The 13721-nt window shown below is 33.0% G+C and overlaps 1 protein-coding gene across 3 annotated transcripts in view; it reads right to left on the bottom strand.

Annotated features, from left to right (window-relative positions):
* LOC132718113 (crossover junction endonuclease MUS81-like) overlaps positions 1-11014 on the bottom strand; it is a 38338-nt gene extending 27324 nt beyond the window's left edge. For 2 of the 3 annotated variants that reach the window (XM_060701741.1, XM_060701740.1), the window contains exons 1-7: positions 10856-11014; positions 10139-10211; positions 9662-9835; positions 8798-8889; positions 8443-8544; positions 7891-7971; positions 5049-5137 (exon numbers count right to left, since the gene is read on the bottom strand). In XM_060701741.1, coding sequence (XP_060557724.1) covers positions 5049-5137; positions 7891-7971; positions 8443-8544; positions 8798-8889; positions 9662-9835; positions 10139-10211; positions 10856-10993 — 749 coding nt within the window. In that variant the 5' untranslated portion in view covers positions 10994-11014. Of the gene's footprint in view, positions 1-5048; positions 5138-7890; positions 7972-8442; positions 8545-8797; positions 8890-9661; positions 9836-10138; positions 10212-10848 lie in introns of all 3 variants that reach the window. The other variant, XM_060701742.1, reaches the window with a different exon arrangement.
* Positions 11015-13721: the final 2707 nt, after the last annotated feature.

Consider the following 13721-nt stretch of genomic DNA (forward strand, 5'->3'; position numbering starts at 1 on the left):
GTTCGAGAGATCGGTAGTTCGAGCCAACCGAGGTTGAATTATTATTACATATAGAACATAGGCCTAAAGGTTGTCCAGCTTACATCGATCAAGTGATAAATACGTCAATATAATTGTTTGTTAGTACATCCGTTTGTCGAATACGTCATATTCAGAATGATTATCCTATTAAAAACAGTATTAACGGTACACTGTGTTAATCTATATTCATGCATATTGAGTTTGATCGGGCGATCATTATCCAAACTGTGAATTTTACTTTAAACAATGAATTAATGAAATATTTAAAAAAAAAAACATTTAACAGCAGCATCTATTAGTAGCCATTTACTAAACAAGAGGGCCATGATGGCCCTGAGGTCACTCTCCTGTATATAGGCCCCCCCAACCCCCAACAAGTTTTTACTATATGCATATAGGGAAAATCAATGACCCCCCCGGGGCGGGGCCAATTTTGACCCCAGGGCTTTTATTTGAACAAACTTGGTAGACACCTATTAGAACATATTTGATGCTAAATATCTTAGCCATAGCTCTTTAAGTTCTTTAAAAGAATATTTTTTAAGTTTTTACTTTATGCATATAGGGAAAATCAATGACCCCCCGGGGCAGGGCCAATTTTGACCCCAGGGCTTTTATTTGAACAAACTTGGTAGACACTTATTAGAACATGTTTCATGCTAAATATCTTAGCCATAGCTCTTTGAGTTCTTTAAAAGAAGATTTTTTAAGTTTTTACTACATGCATGTAGGGAAAATCAATGACCCCCTGGGGCGGGGCCAATTTTGACCCCAGGGCTTTTATTTGAACAAACTTGGTAGACACCTATTAGAACATGTTTGATGCTCAATATCTTAGCCATAGCTCTTTGAGTTCTTTAAAAGAAGATTTTTTAAGTTTTTACTATATGCATATAGGGAAAATCAATGACCCCCCGGGGCGGGACCAATTTTGACCCCAGGGCTTTTATTTGAACAAACTTGGTAGACAACCATTAGAACATGTTTCATGCTAAATATCTTAGCTCTAGCTCTTTGGGTTCTTTAAAAGAAGATTTTTTAAGTTTTTACTATATGCATATAGGGAAAATCAATGACCCCCCGGGGCGGGACCAATTTTGACCCCAGGGCTTTTATTTGAACAAACTTGGTAGACAACCATTAGAACATGTTTCATGCTAAATATCTTAGCTCTAGCTCTTTGGGTTCTTTAAAAGAAGATTTTTTAAGTTTTTACTATATGCATATAGGGAAAATCAATGACCCCCCGATCGGGGCCAATTTTGACCCCAGGGCTTTTATTTGAACAAACTTGGTAGACGCTTATTAGAACATGTTTCATGCTAAATATCTTAGCTCTAACTCTTTTGGTTCTTTAAAAGAAGATTTTTTAAGTTTTTACTATATGCATATAGGGAAAATCAATGACCCCCTGGGGCAGGGCCAAATTTAACTAGGGCTTTTATTTGAACAAACTTGGTAGACGTCCATTAGAACATGTTTCATGCTAAATATCTTAGCTCTAGCTCTTTGGGTTCTTTAAAAGAAGATTTTTTAAGTTTTTACTATATGCATATAGGGAAAATCAATGACCCCCTGGGGCGGGGCCAATTTTGACCCCAGGGCTTTTATTTGAACAAACTTGGTAGACACTTATTAGAACATGTTTCATGCTAAATATCTTAGCTCTAACTCTTTGGGTTCTTTAAAAGAAGATTTTTTAAGTTTTTACTATATGCATATAGGGAAAATCAATGACCCCCTGGGGCGGGGCCAATTTTGACCCCAGGGCTTTTATTTGAACAAACTTGGTAGCCGTCCATTAGAACATGTTTCATGCTAAATATCTTCGCTCTAGCTCTTTGGGTTCTTTAAAAGAAGATTTTTTAAGTTTTTACTATATGCATATAGGGAAAATCAATGACCCCCCGAGGCGGGGCCAATTTTGACCCCAGGGCTTTTATTTGAACAAACTTGGTAGACATCCATTAGAACATGTTTCATGCTAAATATCTTAGCTCTAGCTCTTTGGGTTCTTTAAAGGCCGGGGAATGTGAACTCAGATATCCATACGGATGGCCATTAAGCATATTAGGTACAAGAGGCGGGGTTTTATTATCATGACCTGAGGTCAGCATGCTTGTAAATATAAACATGTGGTCTGCAATAGTATAGGAGAGTTCAGCATTCAGGAGAGATAAAGAAGTTGTGTATTTATTGGGGGGTAATGATTTTGCAATTGTGAGGGAGTGGTTCCCGAATCCAGTTGGTGAACCATACATGGGCCACTTGTGGGAATAGACAGTGCTGCACATTTGGGTGATACATAAATTTGAATGCTTCTTTTACAGAACAATCAATATATCAACAATTAAATTATAGTGATGTCATTTCAAGTTAATAAATTCATGATTGTAGGGATGGAATATAACACAATCAATAAATAAAAATCCAAGTTCATTGCTTGCATAGTATTTCTCTGGTAGTATTTATTGCCCTAGTATTTATTTCCCCGCCATCTGTCAAACTCTACTGTGAGAATGTTTATACCTAGAGAGATGTAGTTGGCTGAAAGAAAGGTCATAACCTCTGTACAACTGTCAATCAAATACACAGGGAAATTTGAATTTTTAACTGTTTTCAAAAAATGATTTTTTTAAAGTAGTACTTCTAAGTATCACAGAGATCTGTAACTTTCAAGGAATGTTGCTTACATGATAAAGAAGTGATGTGCCAATTTATAGCAAATAATATGAGGTATGTCTCTCTAAATTTTGAAATTTCATTTTTCTATCTCTCTCTGATTATGCTAGCAGACAGCATATAGAGTTCAACAGCAGTGGCCATTTTTCTGCTTGTCTGCCTTTTATACTTGTTCCCAGGCCTTTAAAAGAAGATTTTTTAAGTTTTTACTATATGCATATAGGGAAAATCAATGACCCCCGGGGCGGGGCCAATTTTGACCCCAGGGCTTTTATTTGAACAAACTTGGTAGACACTCACTAGAAGATGTTTCATGCCAAATATCTAAGCTCTAGCTCTTATGGTTTTTTAAAAGAAGATATTTAAAGTTTTTTCTTTCGGTTGCCATGGCAACCAGAGTTCTGCATGGAATTAAATTCTTTGAACAATTTTTAAAGGTGACCACCAAAGGAACATTCCTGTGAAGTTTGGATGAAATTGGCTTAGTGGTTTATGAGGAGATGTCATTTAAAGTAAAAGTTTACGGACGGACGCCGGACGGACGGACGACGGACGGACGGACGACGGACGAAAAGCGATCACAAAAGCTCACCCTGTCACTTTGTGACAGGTGAGCTTAAAAAACACACGTACAAGTATCATTCGATTACACTGTTACAAATCACGTTACATGAACCATTTATTTATGGGTTGTAATAGAATGCGAAATGGACTCCATTTCGCGAAATGAACTTACCGCCTACGAAATGGACATTTGTTTGTTTGACAGCGATGAGTAATATTATTTTTATTAATTTATGTTTAACCTTTGACATAAAACTACAGATTGAACAAATTAATATTACTATTTTCCTATTTTATAGTCATATCTATGAAAATAATCTGGCCTCTACGAAAAGGAGTTTTCGGCCACGAAATGGAGGTATCGCTTACCGAATGGACATTTGCTTTACAAATTATGGTGTAACTGACATGTCACAAACTTCAAAGGGTATCTTTTCTATTCACTTAAATTTAATCTGGGACGACAAAAATATTTTTGTCCCAGGTTAAACATATGATATATTACAGAATTTTTCTATTTGAAAGACCATGTATAAAACACTTAACTATGTGACATTATTATACGATTATTTTCAAATGTAGATCTACAAGCATAAATAATGAAAAAATATTACAAAAATTGTTTAAATAGTAATCTTATGTCATATATCACTTGTTCGTTATTAAAAAAGATATTAAATAGTACACTTAAACCAAAATTTAAGAAACAAATGTCCATTTCGTAGTCGAAAAGTTCATTTTGCGAAATGGAGTCCATTTCGCATTCTATTACTACCGTTTATTTATTGACTTTTGCGCATTTTAGGAGTCATTTTCCTTTTATCGTTTCTAAAGACGGCAAATAAACAATTGTATCATAACAAACAAATCGGTTACAACACTTTTTATTTGGTTTCATTTAACCTTAATTGCCTTTGTCACGATCACGAGGTGTTAAAACATGTGTCACCGACTGTCAATTATTTAGAACATGTCAACCGCAACTTCTGTTGTCTGTTTGTGTTCGACCGAAAAGGTGTGATTTACACTATATTTCTGCCGACGGGACCAGAGATCAGGTTCGAGAGATGGGTGTTCGAGCGATCCGAGGTAGAACAATATATATTATATAGGAATTTTGCCGGGACTGGGCAATGAGTTCGAGCGAACGAAGTTAAACTGTAGGTTACATTTCAAAATTTCAAGTCAAAAATAAGTTATAAATAACTTGCTCTTCAGAAATGCATTTATAATTTAAAAAGTATGTAAAGTTTGAAGTGATTATTAATTATAAAATTAAGTCAACAAAGGGACATTACTTGCAAAAATGAATTTAATGATTCTTTGCTCAACTAAAATGGTGTCATATTTTAATAGTGATCATAATATCAAGTTCGAAGTGAATAACTTTCATAGTTTCAAAGAAAATGGACCTTAATGGACCTTAATTAAAAGGTTAACCAGGGCAAAAAATTGAAAAAGGGGCATTACTTTGCATAAAATAATTTTAAATGAAATGGCATCTTTTTATGATAAGAAACATGTAAACAAAATATAAAATGGATAGCTTTTATAGTTTCTGAGAAAATGAACATTAACGAACAGGTTAATCAATGCTGACATCAACAAGAGGATCATGAAAACAGCTTGTTTTTTTCTTCTTCGAAAAGTGGAGCTAAAAATATAAAAATGCTATGAGAATCAATGTGAAGGAAAGAATAAATGACAAAGAAGCTATAATAAGCTACTATGAACAATTTAGGAAAGCATGAAATTAACAAAAAAATCATCATTCCTGTTACCTGGCTGGGCTACTATCTTTGATAACTAAACCTTTCTTTATCAATGTACCCATAGAAGACCATGCAGTATAGCGACATCCTGGGTCTGCCTACAACACAGGTAAATCATAACATACGAGTGAGATAAATACTAGAAACATCATCTATGTACAGGAATAATGAGAAAAGAGGGCCATGATGGCCCTGAAATCGCTCACCTGTATATAGTCCCCCGGGGCGGGGCCAATTTTAACCCAGGGGCTTTTATTCAAACAAATTTGGTAGACACCCATTTGAAGTTGTTTCATGATTTATATCTAAGCTCTAGCTCTAAGAAGATTTTTTAAGTTTTTACTATACACATATAGGGAAAAACAATGACCCCCCCTCTGGGCAGACCAATTTTGTCCCCAGGGCTTTTATTTGAACAAACTTGGTAGACACTCACTAGAAGATAATTCATGCTTAATATCTAAACTCTAGCTCTTTGGGTTTTTTAACAGAAGATTTTTAAGTTTTTACTATATACATATAAGGAAAATCAATGATCCCGGGGCGGGGCCAATTTTACTACCAGGGCCATTTTTTGAACAAAAAAGGTAGACACCCATTAGAAGATGTTTCATGCTAAATATCTTAGCTCTAGCTCTTAATGTTTATTAAAAGAAGATTTTTTAAGTTTTAACAATATACATAAAGTTTTTTCTTTCGGCTCATGGCAACCAGAGTTCTGCATGGAATGGAATTCTTTGAACAACTTTGTTAAGGCTTCACACAAGGAACATGCCTGTGAAGTTTCATTATGATCTGCCCTATGGTTTCAGAGGTGATGTCGTTTTAAAAGTGTGAACGGACAACGGACGACGGACGAAGAGTGATCCTAATAGCTCACCCTGAGCATATGCTCAGGTGAGCTAATAAACATGGCTGCTTAAAACAACAAGGCACTGCTGGCTGGTTTGAATACAGTGATTGTATAATGAGGGTGCATTTTTATAACAAGAACTGTCGGAGGACGGTATTGGCTCGACTATTTAAAAAGTTGTCACAAGGGTGTTTTATTGAGTATAGTAATGCTAATTACCTACGAATACATAAAATTGAACGAAAAGGTACAAAGGCTTGTTATTAAGCCATAATAAGTTGTTTTAATAAGTAAATCACTGCTTTATTATTATGAATGCATAAAATTGTCCCAAAAAAGGCACAAACCATTCAGTAGTTATGGAGATAACAGCTTACAAGCAAAACTTTACAATGAATTTCTAAGTTGAACAAGAGCCCGGTTTGAGCCGGGTGATGCTCCCCGAATAGGTTTTGGACACAGGAAAGTACACACCTTGTAGTTTCAGAGTTATGTCCCTGGAAAAAGTTCAACGGGCAATAATTCCAAAATTAGGCAAGGCAGAGTTACTGTTCTTTGCACTGCACTTCTAATCAATGCGATCTATCAACCTACAAAGTTTCTTGTTGATATCTCTTATGGTTTCCGAGTTATGTCCCGGACAACTTCAAAAAGTAAAAATAAACAAAGGGCAATAACTCCAGACAACAAAAACTAGAAATGTTTTTGAGTAACATGCGACACAAGTTAAAAATTGCAAATTTTTACTAAGTCAAGGGCAATAACTCTAAAAATACTTGATAAATCCACACAAAAATACACAGGTGCACAACTTCACATGCTGGTCAACATTCCAGTAAAGTTTCATGACTCTAGGTCAAATACTTTTTGAGTTGTGTGCGACAAGTTGAAAATTGCAAATTTTTACTAAGTCAAGGGCAATAACTCTAAAAATACTGAATAAATCCACACGAAAATACCCAGGTGCACAACTGCACATGCTGATAAACATTCCTATTAAGTTTCATGACTCTAGGTCAAATACTTTTGAGTAACGTGCGACACAAAAGAGAACGGATGGACGGACGGACAGAAGAACAGATGCACAAGGGTAAATCTAAATGCTCCCCCCTGAAGTGGGGGCACAAAATCAAATATAAGATAATGTTTTGTTAAATCCGTAAAGAAATACTAAAAGCTTATCATGGCTGTATTTATAGATTTGCAATGAAATTAGGAATTTTTCGTTCCCGGTGTCAAGGTAAAAATCTGCTGCTCATATGTGAAAATAGGTTTGATTTCATAAGCTTTTTTTATTTATGCATTGTTTTGCATAAAGGTTGTTTTTTTTTTTCAAAGTAAATAACAATAAAAAACTAGAAATGTGTCCATAGGACATGGGTGCCCCCACCGCGCCACTGTTCTGTCAATCTTTTTACTAAGTCAAGGGAAATAACTCTACAAATACTGGATAAATCCATAAGCAAAACCCCAGGTGCAAATCTAAATATGCTGAGCAACCTGCCCATAAGGTTTAATGACTTTGTCAAATCCTTTTTGAGTAACTTGCGACACAAGTTGAAAATTGCAAAAATTTTCTATGTGAAGGGCAATAACTCTAAAAATACTATATAAATCCAGACGAAAATACCTGGTGCACAACTGCACATGCTGATCAATATTCCTGTAAAGTTACATGACTCTAGGTCAAATACTTTTTGAGTTACATACGACACAAGTTGAAAATTGCAAAATTTTACTAAGTCAAGGGTAATAACTCTGAAAATACTAAAAATATCCAGACGAAAATACCCAGGTGCACAACTACACATGCTGATCAACATTCCTGTAAAGTTTCATGACTCTAGATCAAATACTTTTTGAGTTACTTTTGACACAAAAGTGAACAGACGGACGAACCAACGGAAGGACGGACGGATGGACGGACAAGGGTAAATCTAAATGACCGCCACTAACGTGGTAGCACAAAAAACCTTTGCCTGCAAAACTGCTACCTACCATAGTAAAAGATTTGTCAGCTAATGGTTGAGCTTTCCTAATCAAATCTGCTTTATTCATAAATCCTTGAGATTCTGGTGACTGTAAATATATAAATACATAATTATATTATAAATATCTGATGACAACATATTTTGTTAACCAAAAGCATCTTAAACCCTTACCATTCTAAACATCTTAAATTGACGTGTCCATATTTTAATGTGGACATAATCATTCATCATTTTTAAAAAAAGAGCAGGCCTTTTTTTTTTTTAAATATGAAATTGGGCTGAAACAAGTGTTATCTAAAACAGTGAAACCTCAAGACTTCTGTGTTATATTGGTTCTACACATGATGTTGTTAAGTTTACATAGACACTTTTTTTATATATTTACAAAGATGCTGTATAATAACAAATTTCAATCAAACTTTAGCATAAGAAGATCAAGTGTATTTTAAAATCCAGCGCAGATGTAATTGTCACAAAATAAGCCTGTCACAAAAGCTTTTGGTAAAAATATACAATAATACAAGTAGGAATTATGGATAAAAAGAGACAAATTGATTACCTGTGTATCTTTATATAAAGTCAATAGTAATGCATATGGTCCTGATCTGTAAACAGGTATATATGCCCTGTCACCACTTTTACGTCCTGATCTTTGTCTTTTCTATAAATATAAAAATACACTCATTTTGATCATATAACTTGGAGAACTAAAATTGCCTGTATCACCAAAATACCAGTATTGCACTTCCCTGCAGCTTGAACAGACTTTATAGTGTTCAAATGATGCATAATTTCAGAATTTTGAAATTGAAATTTCTTAAATAAACAATGCCTCAGCAAAATCTAACAATTCAAGTAGGACAAGTAAAGACAACTTATCAATGTAAAAATAACAAGGGCAAACTTTAACTTACTCTAGCTGGTTGTTCATGAACTTCTTCATCACTGCTATCAGATATATCATGTACACGCATTGTAGATACTGTTCCATTGTTTGCTGATTTATCTGTAACAAATATATAAAAGTGAACTCTGGTGGGATTCAAATTCCAAACCTCCAGATAAGAAGTACATGCCCTACATGACAATCCCTGACTACAGAAGTGGTAATTGCAGGCTACACTCCAAGACCCCTAGCATGAACTGATGCAGAAATTTGATGCAGAAACTTTGCAGATATATTAAAGCAAATGTTGTATTGATAATAGGGATTCCCCTTTTTACCTCTGAAAGCTTATCTGGAGCTTTGCATTAAAGGTCCATTTTGCCCCAGAAACACTTTTATTTTTTCCCTTAATTTTTTATTTTCATTTTTGGTGTTCTGTAGTTTCCAAATCAATAGTAACTCATTGGCCAATAACCTGAACCATCTCTTGCTTCTGTTGCTTTTAAGCAATTAGTACAGATATAATAATTTTTTATTCTCTGTGGAAGTCAAAGTACTACTTTGTATAAATTTTGCTACTTTATGATAAATAATTTTACATTCAGAGCTACTTTTCTTAAACATACTCTAAAAACCATTATATAAATGTTATAAAACTCATAAAACTCATGTTTGTCCTTTCTAAAGGAGGAAAATAGTATTCAATTCATAATGTGCCTTTAAATTTACGCTTGGTAAAGCATAAAAACTGAGGAACAACCTGACAATCAAGCACTTGGCAAAAACTTGACTGTTTTAAGTTCAGCTAATTGTTTTGGAGTTATAATGTCAATATGCTGTAAATAAGTTATTTTAAATATTTGTGATTCATGACAAAACAAAGTTAGCTTACTCTTTTCCATCTTTGCCTGACATCCATAGCCTGATGACATTGTAACCTTACATTTAGTTTGCTGGTGAACTTGGACATGTGACGCTGTGTCTGATATGTTGACAGGAGCTGTGGTGCCATACACAGACACATGTTCTGACAATCTATCATCCAACATTTTACAAATCTTGTCACCTGAAAATATTTAATAACCATTCTACAATAATGTCAATGTTAACACATTTAATATTATATACGTATTAACATAATTTTATCTTAAACAAAATTTTAATAGTACATACAAAAGTTAAAAGTTATACCAATATTATCTAGGGTTCTTCCCAATGATCATGAATGAAGTTGTTCTTAATTTGTTGTGGTACTATATTGTATTTCAAAAAGTTCTAGAACCTCAAAAAAGATACCATTTATGATTTTTTTTCAAACTAAAAAATAAATGAAGAGCAGTGAATAAAACCTTAAGGAATACATAATTACCAAAATTTTCTAGGATTTTACATTCTTTTCCAGTTTCAAATCTCAAAGGGAACTTCTGTAAGGTCTTTAATGCCTGAAATGAGAAAGAATAATGCATGAATATATCAAAATTTGAAATATTTATAGCACAATATCTTTTTTTATTTAATAAAATATAATCAGACATAATAATGATATAATGAAACAAATTTAACATCGATATCAGCCTTTTCATATAATTTCAGTTAGTGTCATCAAGCAATTACAAAACAAGAGATTCTAGTGAAGTTATCATAGTAACTTTAGTACACGAATCACTTACACTGTGAATGATAAATGACTGTCACAGTTGAAATATTATTTGTCAGCTGCATGTTTAATTATTTATAATACATGTTATAGAAAATATGGTACAGCCTACATGTTCACAGAATCATTATAAGTACATGTAACAAAGGTCCTTGGACAAAAAAATCTCTTTAGAAGTATTTAACAGATATGTATGTTTGGTTTTGATAACCAAAATGTTCACTAAAAATACCTGCCCCATTTTTGTATACATGTATTTATACATGTACTAGGATTCGTAGAAATATTAACATTTCAGCACAATTTTTGTTTTGATGTTCTAGTATTTAATGTATCAATTAAAATGTAAAAAGTCATTTGGTGACTTTTTAGCATTTACCAGTGGAGGAAGAGTAATAGATAGGTACAAAAACTTTGATTACATTTTACCTTTCCATAGGTATACTGACTCTTGATCCCTTTCTCAGCAGCATCATCTCTCCATTCTGTTAGCCATTGTACAAACAATGGATTCGGACATGAAACTTTCTTTTTCTTCTTCTTACCATACAGGGGATGCTTTTCCATTTTATATTTATAATTTACAGATTAACTCAATAACTGTGTACCTACAAGCATTTATGAAATACAACTTCAAAAACAAATTTTATTATGAACAGTAAACTTTTCAATCTTAACCATCTTATTTCATGGCATTTTTCATTACTTATCTGAACTCTGTGCATGGAATAGAATAAGTATTCTCAAGGTTTGTAAGATATTAATCAATTAATATTTAATCAGTTAATAATGATTACTCACTAGGTAGGACACTTTAAATTATCATTTCTTTTTGCTGACACTTTGTGTTTAAAACTTTTTTCTACTAAATACACTAAACTCAATTTAGTTCAACCACAGATCTCTCTAGGTGTAGTATATATCCTCACTGGTGTTTCATACACCATTAGTGTATCAGTGAATCTACCATGCAATATATTGAAGATTTTAGAAAAAAGTGAAGTCCAGCACCTGCACTATTTATTTTAGATGTCTTCTGTTTAAGATATGTTAAATTAAAAAAAAAAAAAACTAGAAAAAACTTTTTTTGAGTGGATTATTTTTTTTTTTTAAAAAGGTAATTAGCTGGGAAGGGCAATGGGCCTGAATTTCGGCCCCATAAATTGTGAAATGGGTGAATTTAGTGTACTAAATACATCAAATGCTGTAGCATACAATCAGACCTTTTCCTAGCTCAGATTGGGAAATTGTGACCTAGTTTTTTAACGGAGATGACCCATGTTTTAACTTGACCTAGAAATCATCAAAACAACCTTCCAGAAAAATTTCCAGAATATTTGAGTCAAAACTACAGTCACTAAAGTGTAAGCAAGTTTTTTCTATTTTTAGCTCCTGTGAACTAGTTTTTGATCGGAGATGACCCATATTCAAATATGACCTAGAAATCATTAAAACAATCTTCCTGACAAATTTATATTTAAATATTTTCCAATAAACAGTTAGTACAGTGATATCATAGAACCCCGGGTTATATAATGTCATTAATGACATTTATTGGATCTTTTGAAATAGGTAGAATCTATGTTTTTTTTGATAAACAGTTTTGGAAAAATTTCACTTATTAAATAGAAGAAAAATCTTATTCGTGTTGGATATTTATATTTGAATAGTTTCTGATAAACGGTTAAGTACCGTGATATCGTAGAACCCTGGCTATCTCTCAACTTTGTCGCGAAATCTAATGACACTGGATTGATACTTATATTTTATTTTTATAGTGCACACCATTGGGATTAACATTTCAGATTTACATATTGAAAAGGTAAAATAAATAAAAAAATACATTGAAAAAAAATAATATTCACGAATTACTGGTAATAACTAATGAAGACGATTGATATTCACGGGAAATTAAAAATACCGCCATTCGATACTTACCTCCCTTTTTGTTTATATTTGAAGGAACCCAACGAAAGTAATTTGTACCAACCGCTTCTTTCTACATTTTTCACGTGCGCGCCGGTTTAATTACGAAATATTTAACAAATTGAAAGTAGATCTAGGAATGAACTGAAGAAATAATCATGTGTTAGGACACTGAAACAAATTTAATAGTGTTAATAAAAAGATGAAAACTGTAGGATGCTCTGTTATAGCAGGTACGTATATTAACCCTCTTCGAACAAATATAAGATTTTTTCGTCATATATGGTCCGAATTTCGCAAAATACCTATCAAAAGAAAGCTGAGAATTTGATCTTTTTAACCGTGTAATTATCATTTACAAAGCTAAATTATTTCCGGAATTGTAACGAGTAAAAAACGCAACTTTTACTACCAGCCAAATCGCGACTGCACACGAAAGAAATTTTACATACAAGTTATTATTGTTTCGTCATTTTTGACCGAAATTTGTGAAAAAATATTTATAAAAAGCTTATAAACTGTAGTTTTAAATTTTTTATTTTTCAATTTCTATTGCGTATCTTAAATAAATGCGGATAAGATATCGTGAAGAATCACATGGCCAGAATCATCTTGCATATTTCGAACGCAAATTTTTACCATATATTTAACTTATTAAGCCCTTTATATTTTTCTATTTGAACATTGTTTTAAAGAATGAAGTTATCTATCTATCTTTTTTTAAAATTGAATAAAAGTATGATTATATAATTTTCAAACTGCACCAGAAAAGAGCTCTTATAAAAATGTTCGTTTTCTGAAAAACGGCCTAAACATTTTTTGTTATGAAAGTATTGTGATTGTACCGTCATAATTGATGTTTGCTGGAGATTCAGTAATTGATTTAATCACGGTTATTAATGTGCATCTGTTTAATTGTTCAATATTGTGATAGTTTTCACACTTTTTCTATCAGTCGGTCTTGTTTGAAACTGCTTTTTAGTGGGTAGGCTAGATTGTAATTAATTACTATATCCAGTTGTTTTTATTTAAAACATATTCTCTGTGTTGCTTTTTATACAATTATATTGCATAAACTGTTTCACCACTACATATGTCAGTATCTTTTCAGGTTCTCTTGAATGAACGTACATGTTTTCGAGAGAAAAGACATAAAGGTATTGGAAATGGTAGTAACAGGTACCTGGTAGTAAAAAAAAGAAAGAAAAATGAAGACACATAAGTTTTGCCTTTTATTTTATAACTTGATTTAAATAAAACTTCAATAGCATCGCACTGGCTATAAAATGACTGTTTATAGTGTTTTCATTTAGTTTCACTTTATTCCCGAAATTTATTTGACACTTCTGGGACTCTCCTGGCACAAGCT

The sequence above is a fragment of the Ruditapes philippinarum genome, unplaced genomic scaffold (assembly GCF_026571515.1).
Source record: "Ruditapes philippinarum isolate M1 unplaced genomic scaffold, ASM2657151v2 ctg4636_1_1_1_1, whole genome shotgun sequence".
Classification (NCBI taxonomy): Eukaryota; Metazoa; Mollusca; class Bivalvia; order Venerida; family Veneridae; genus Ruditapes; species Ruditapes philippinarum.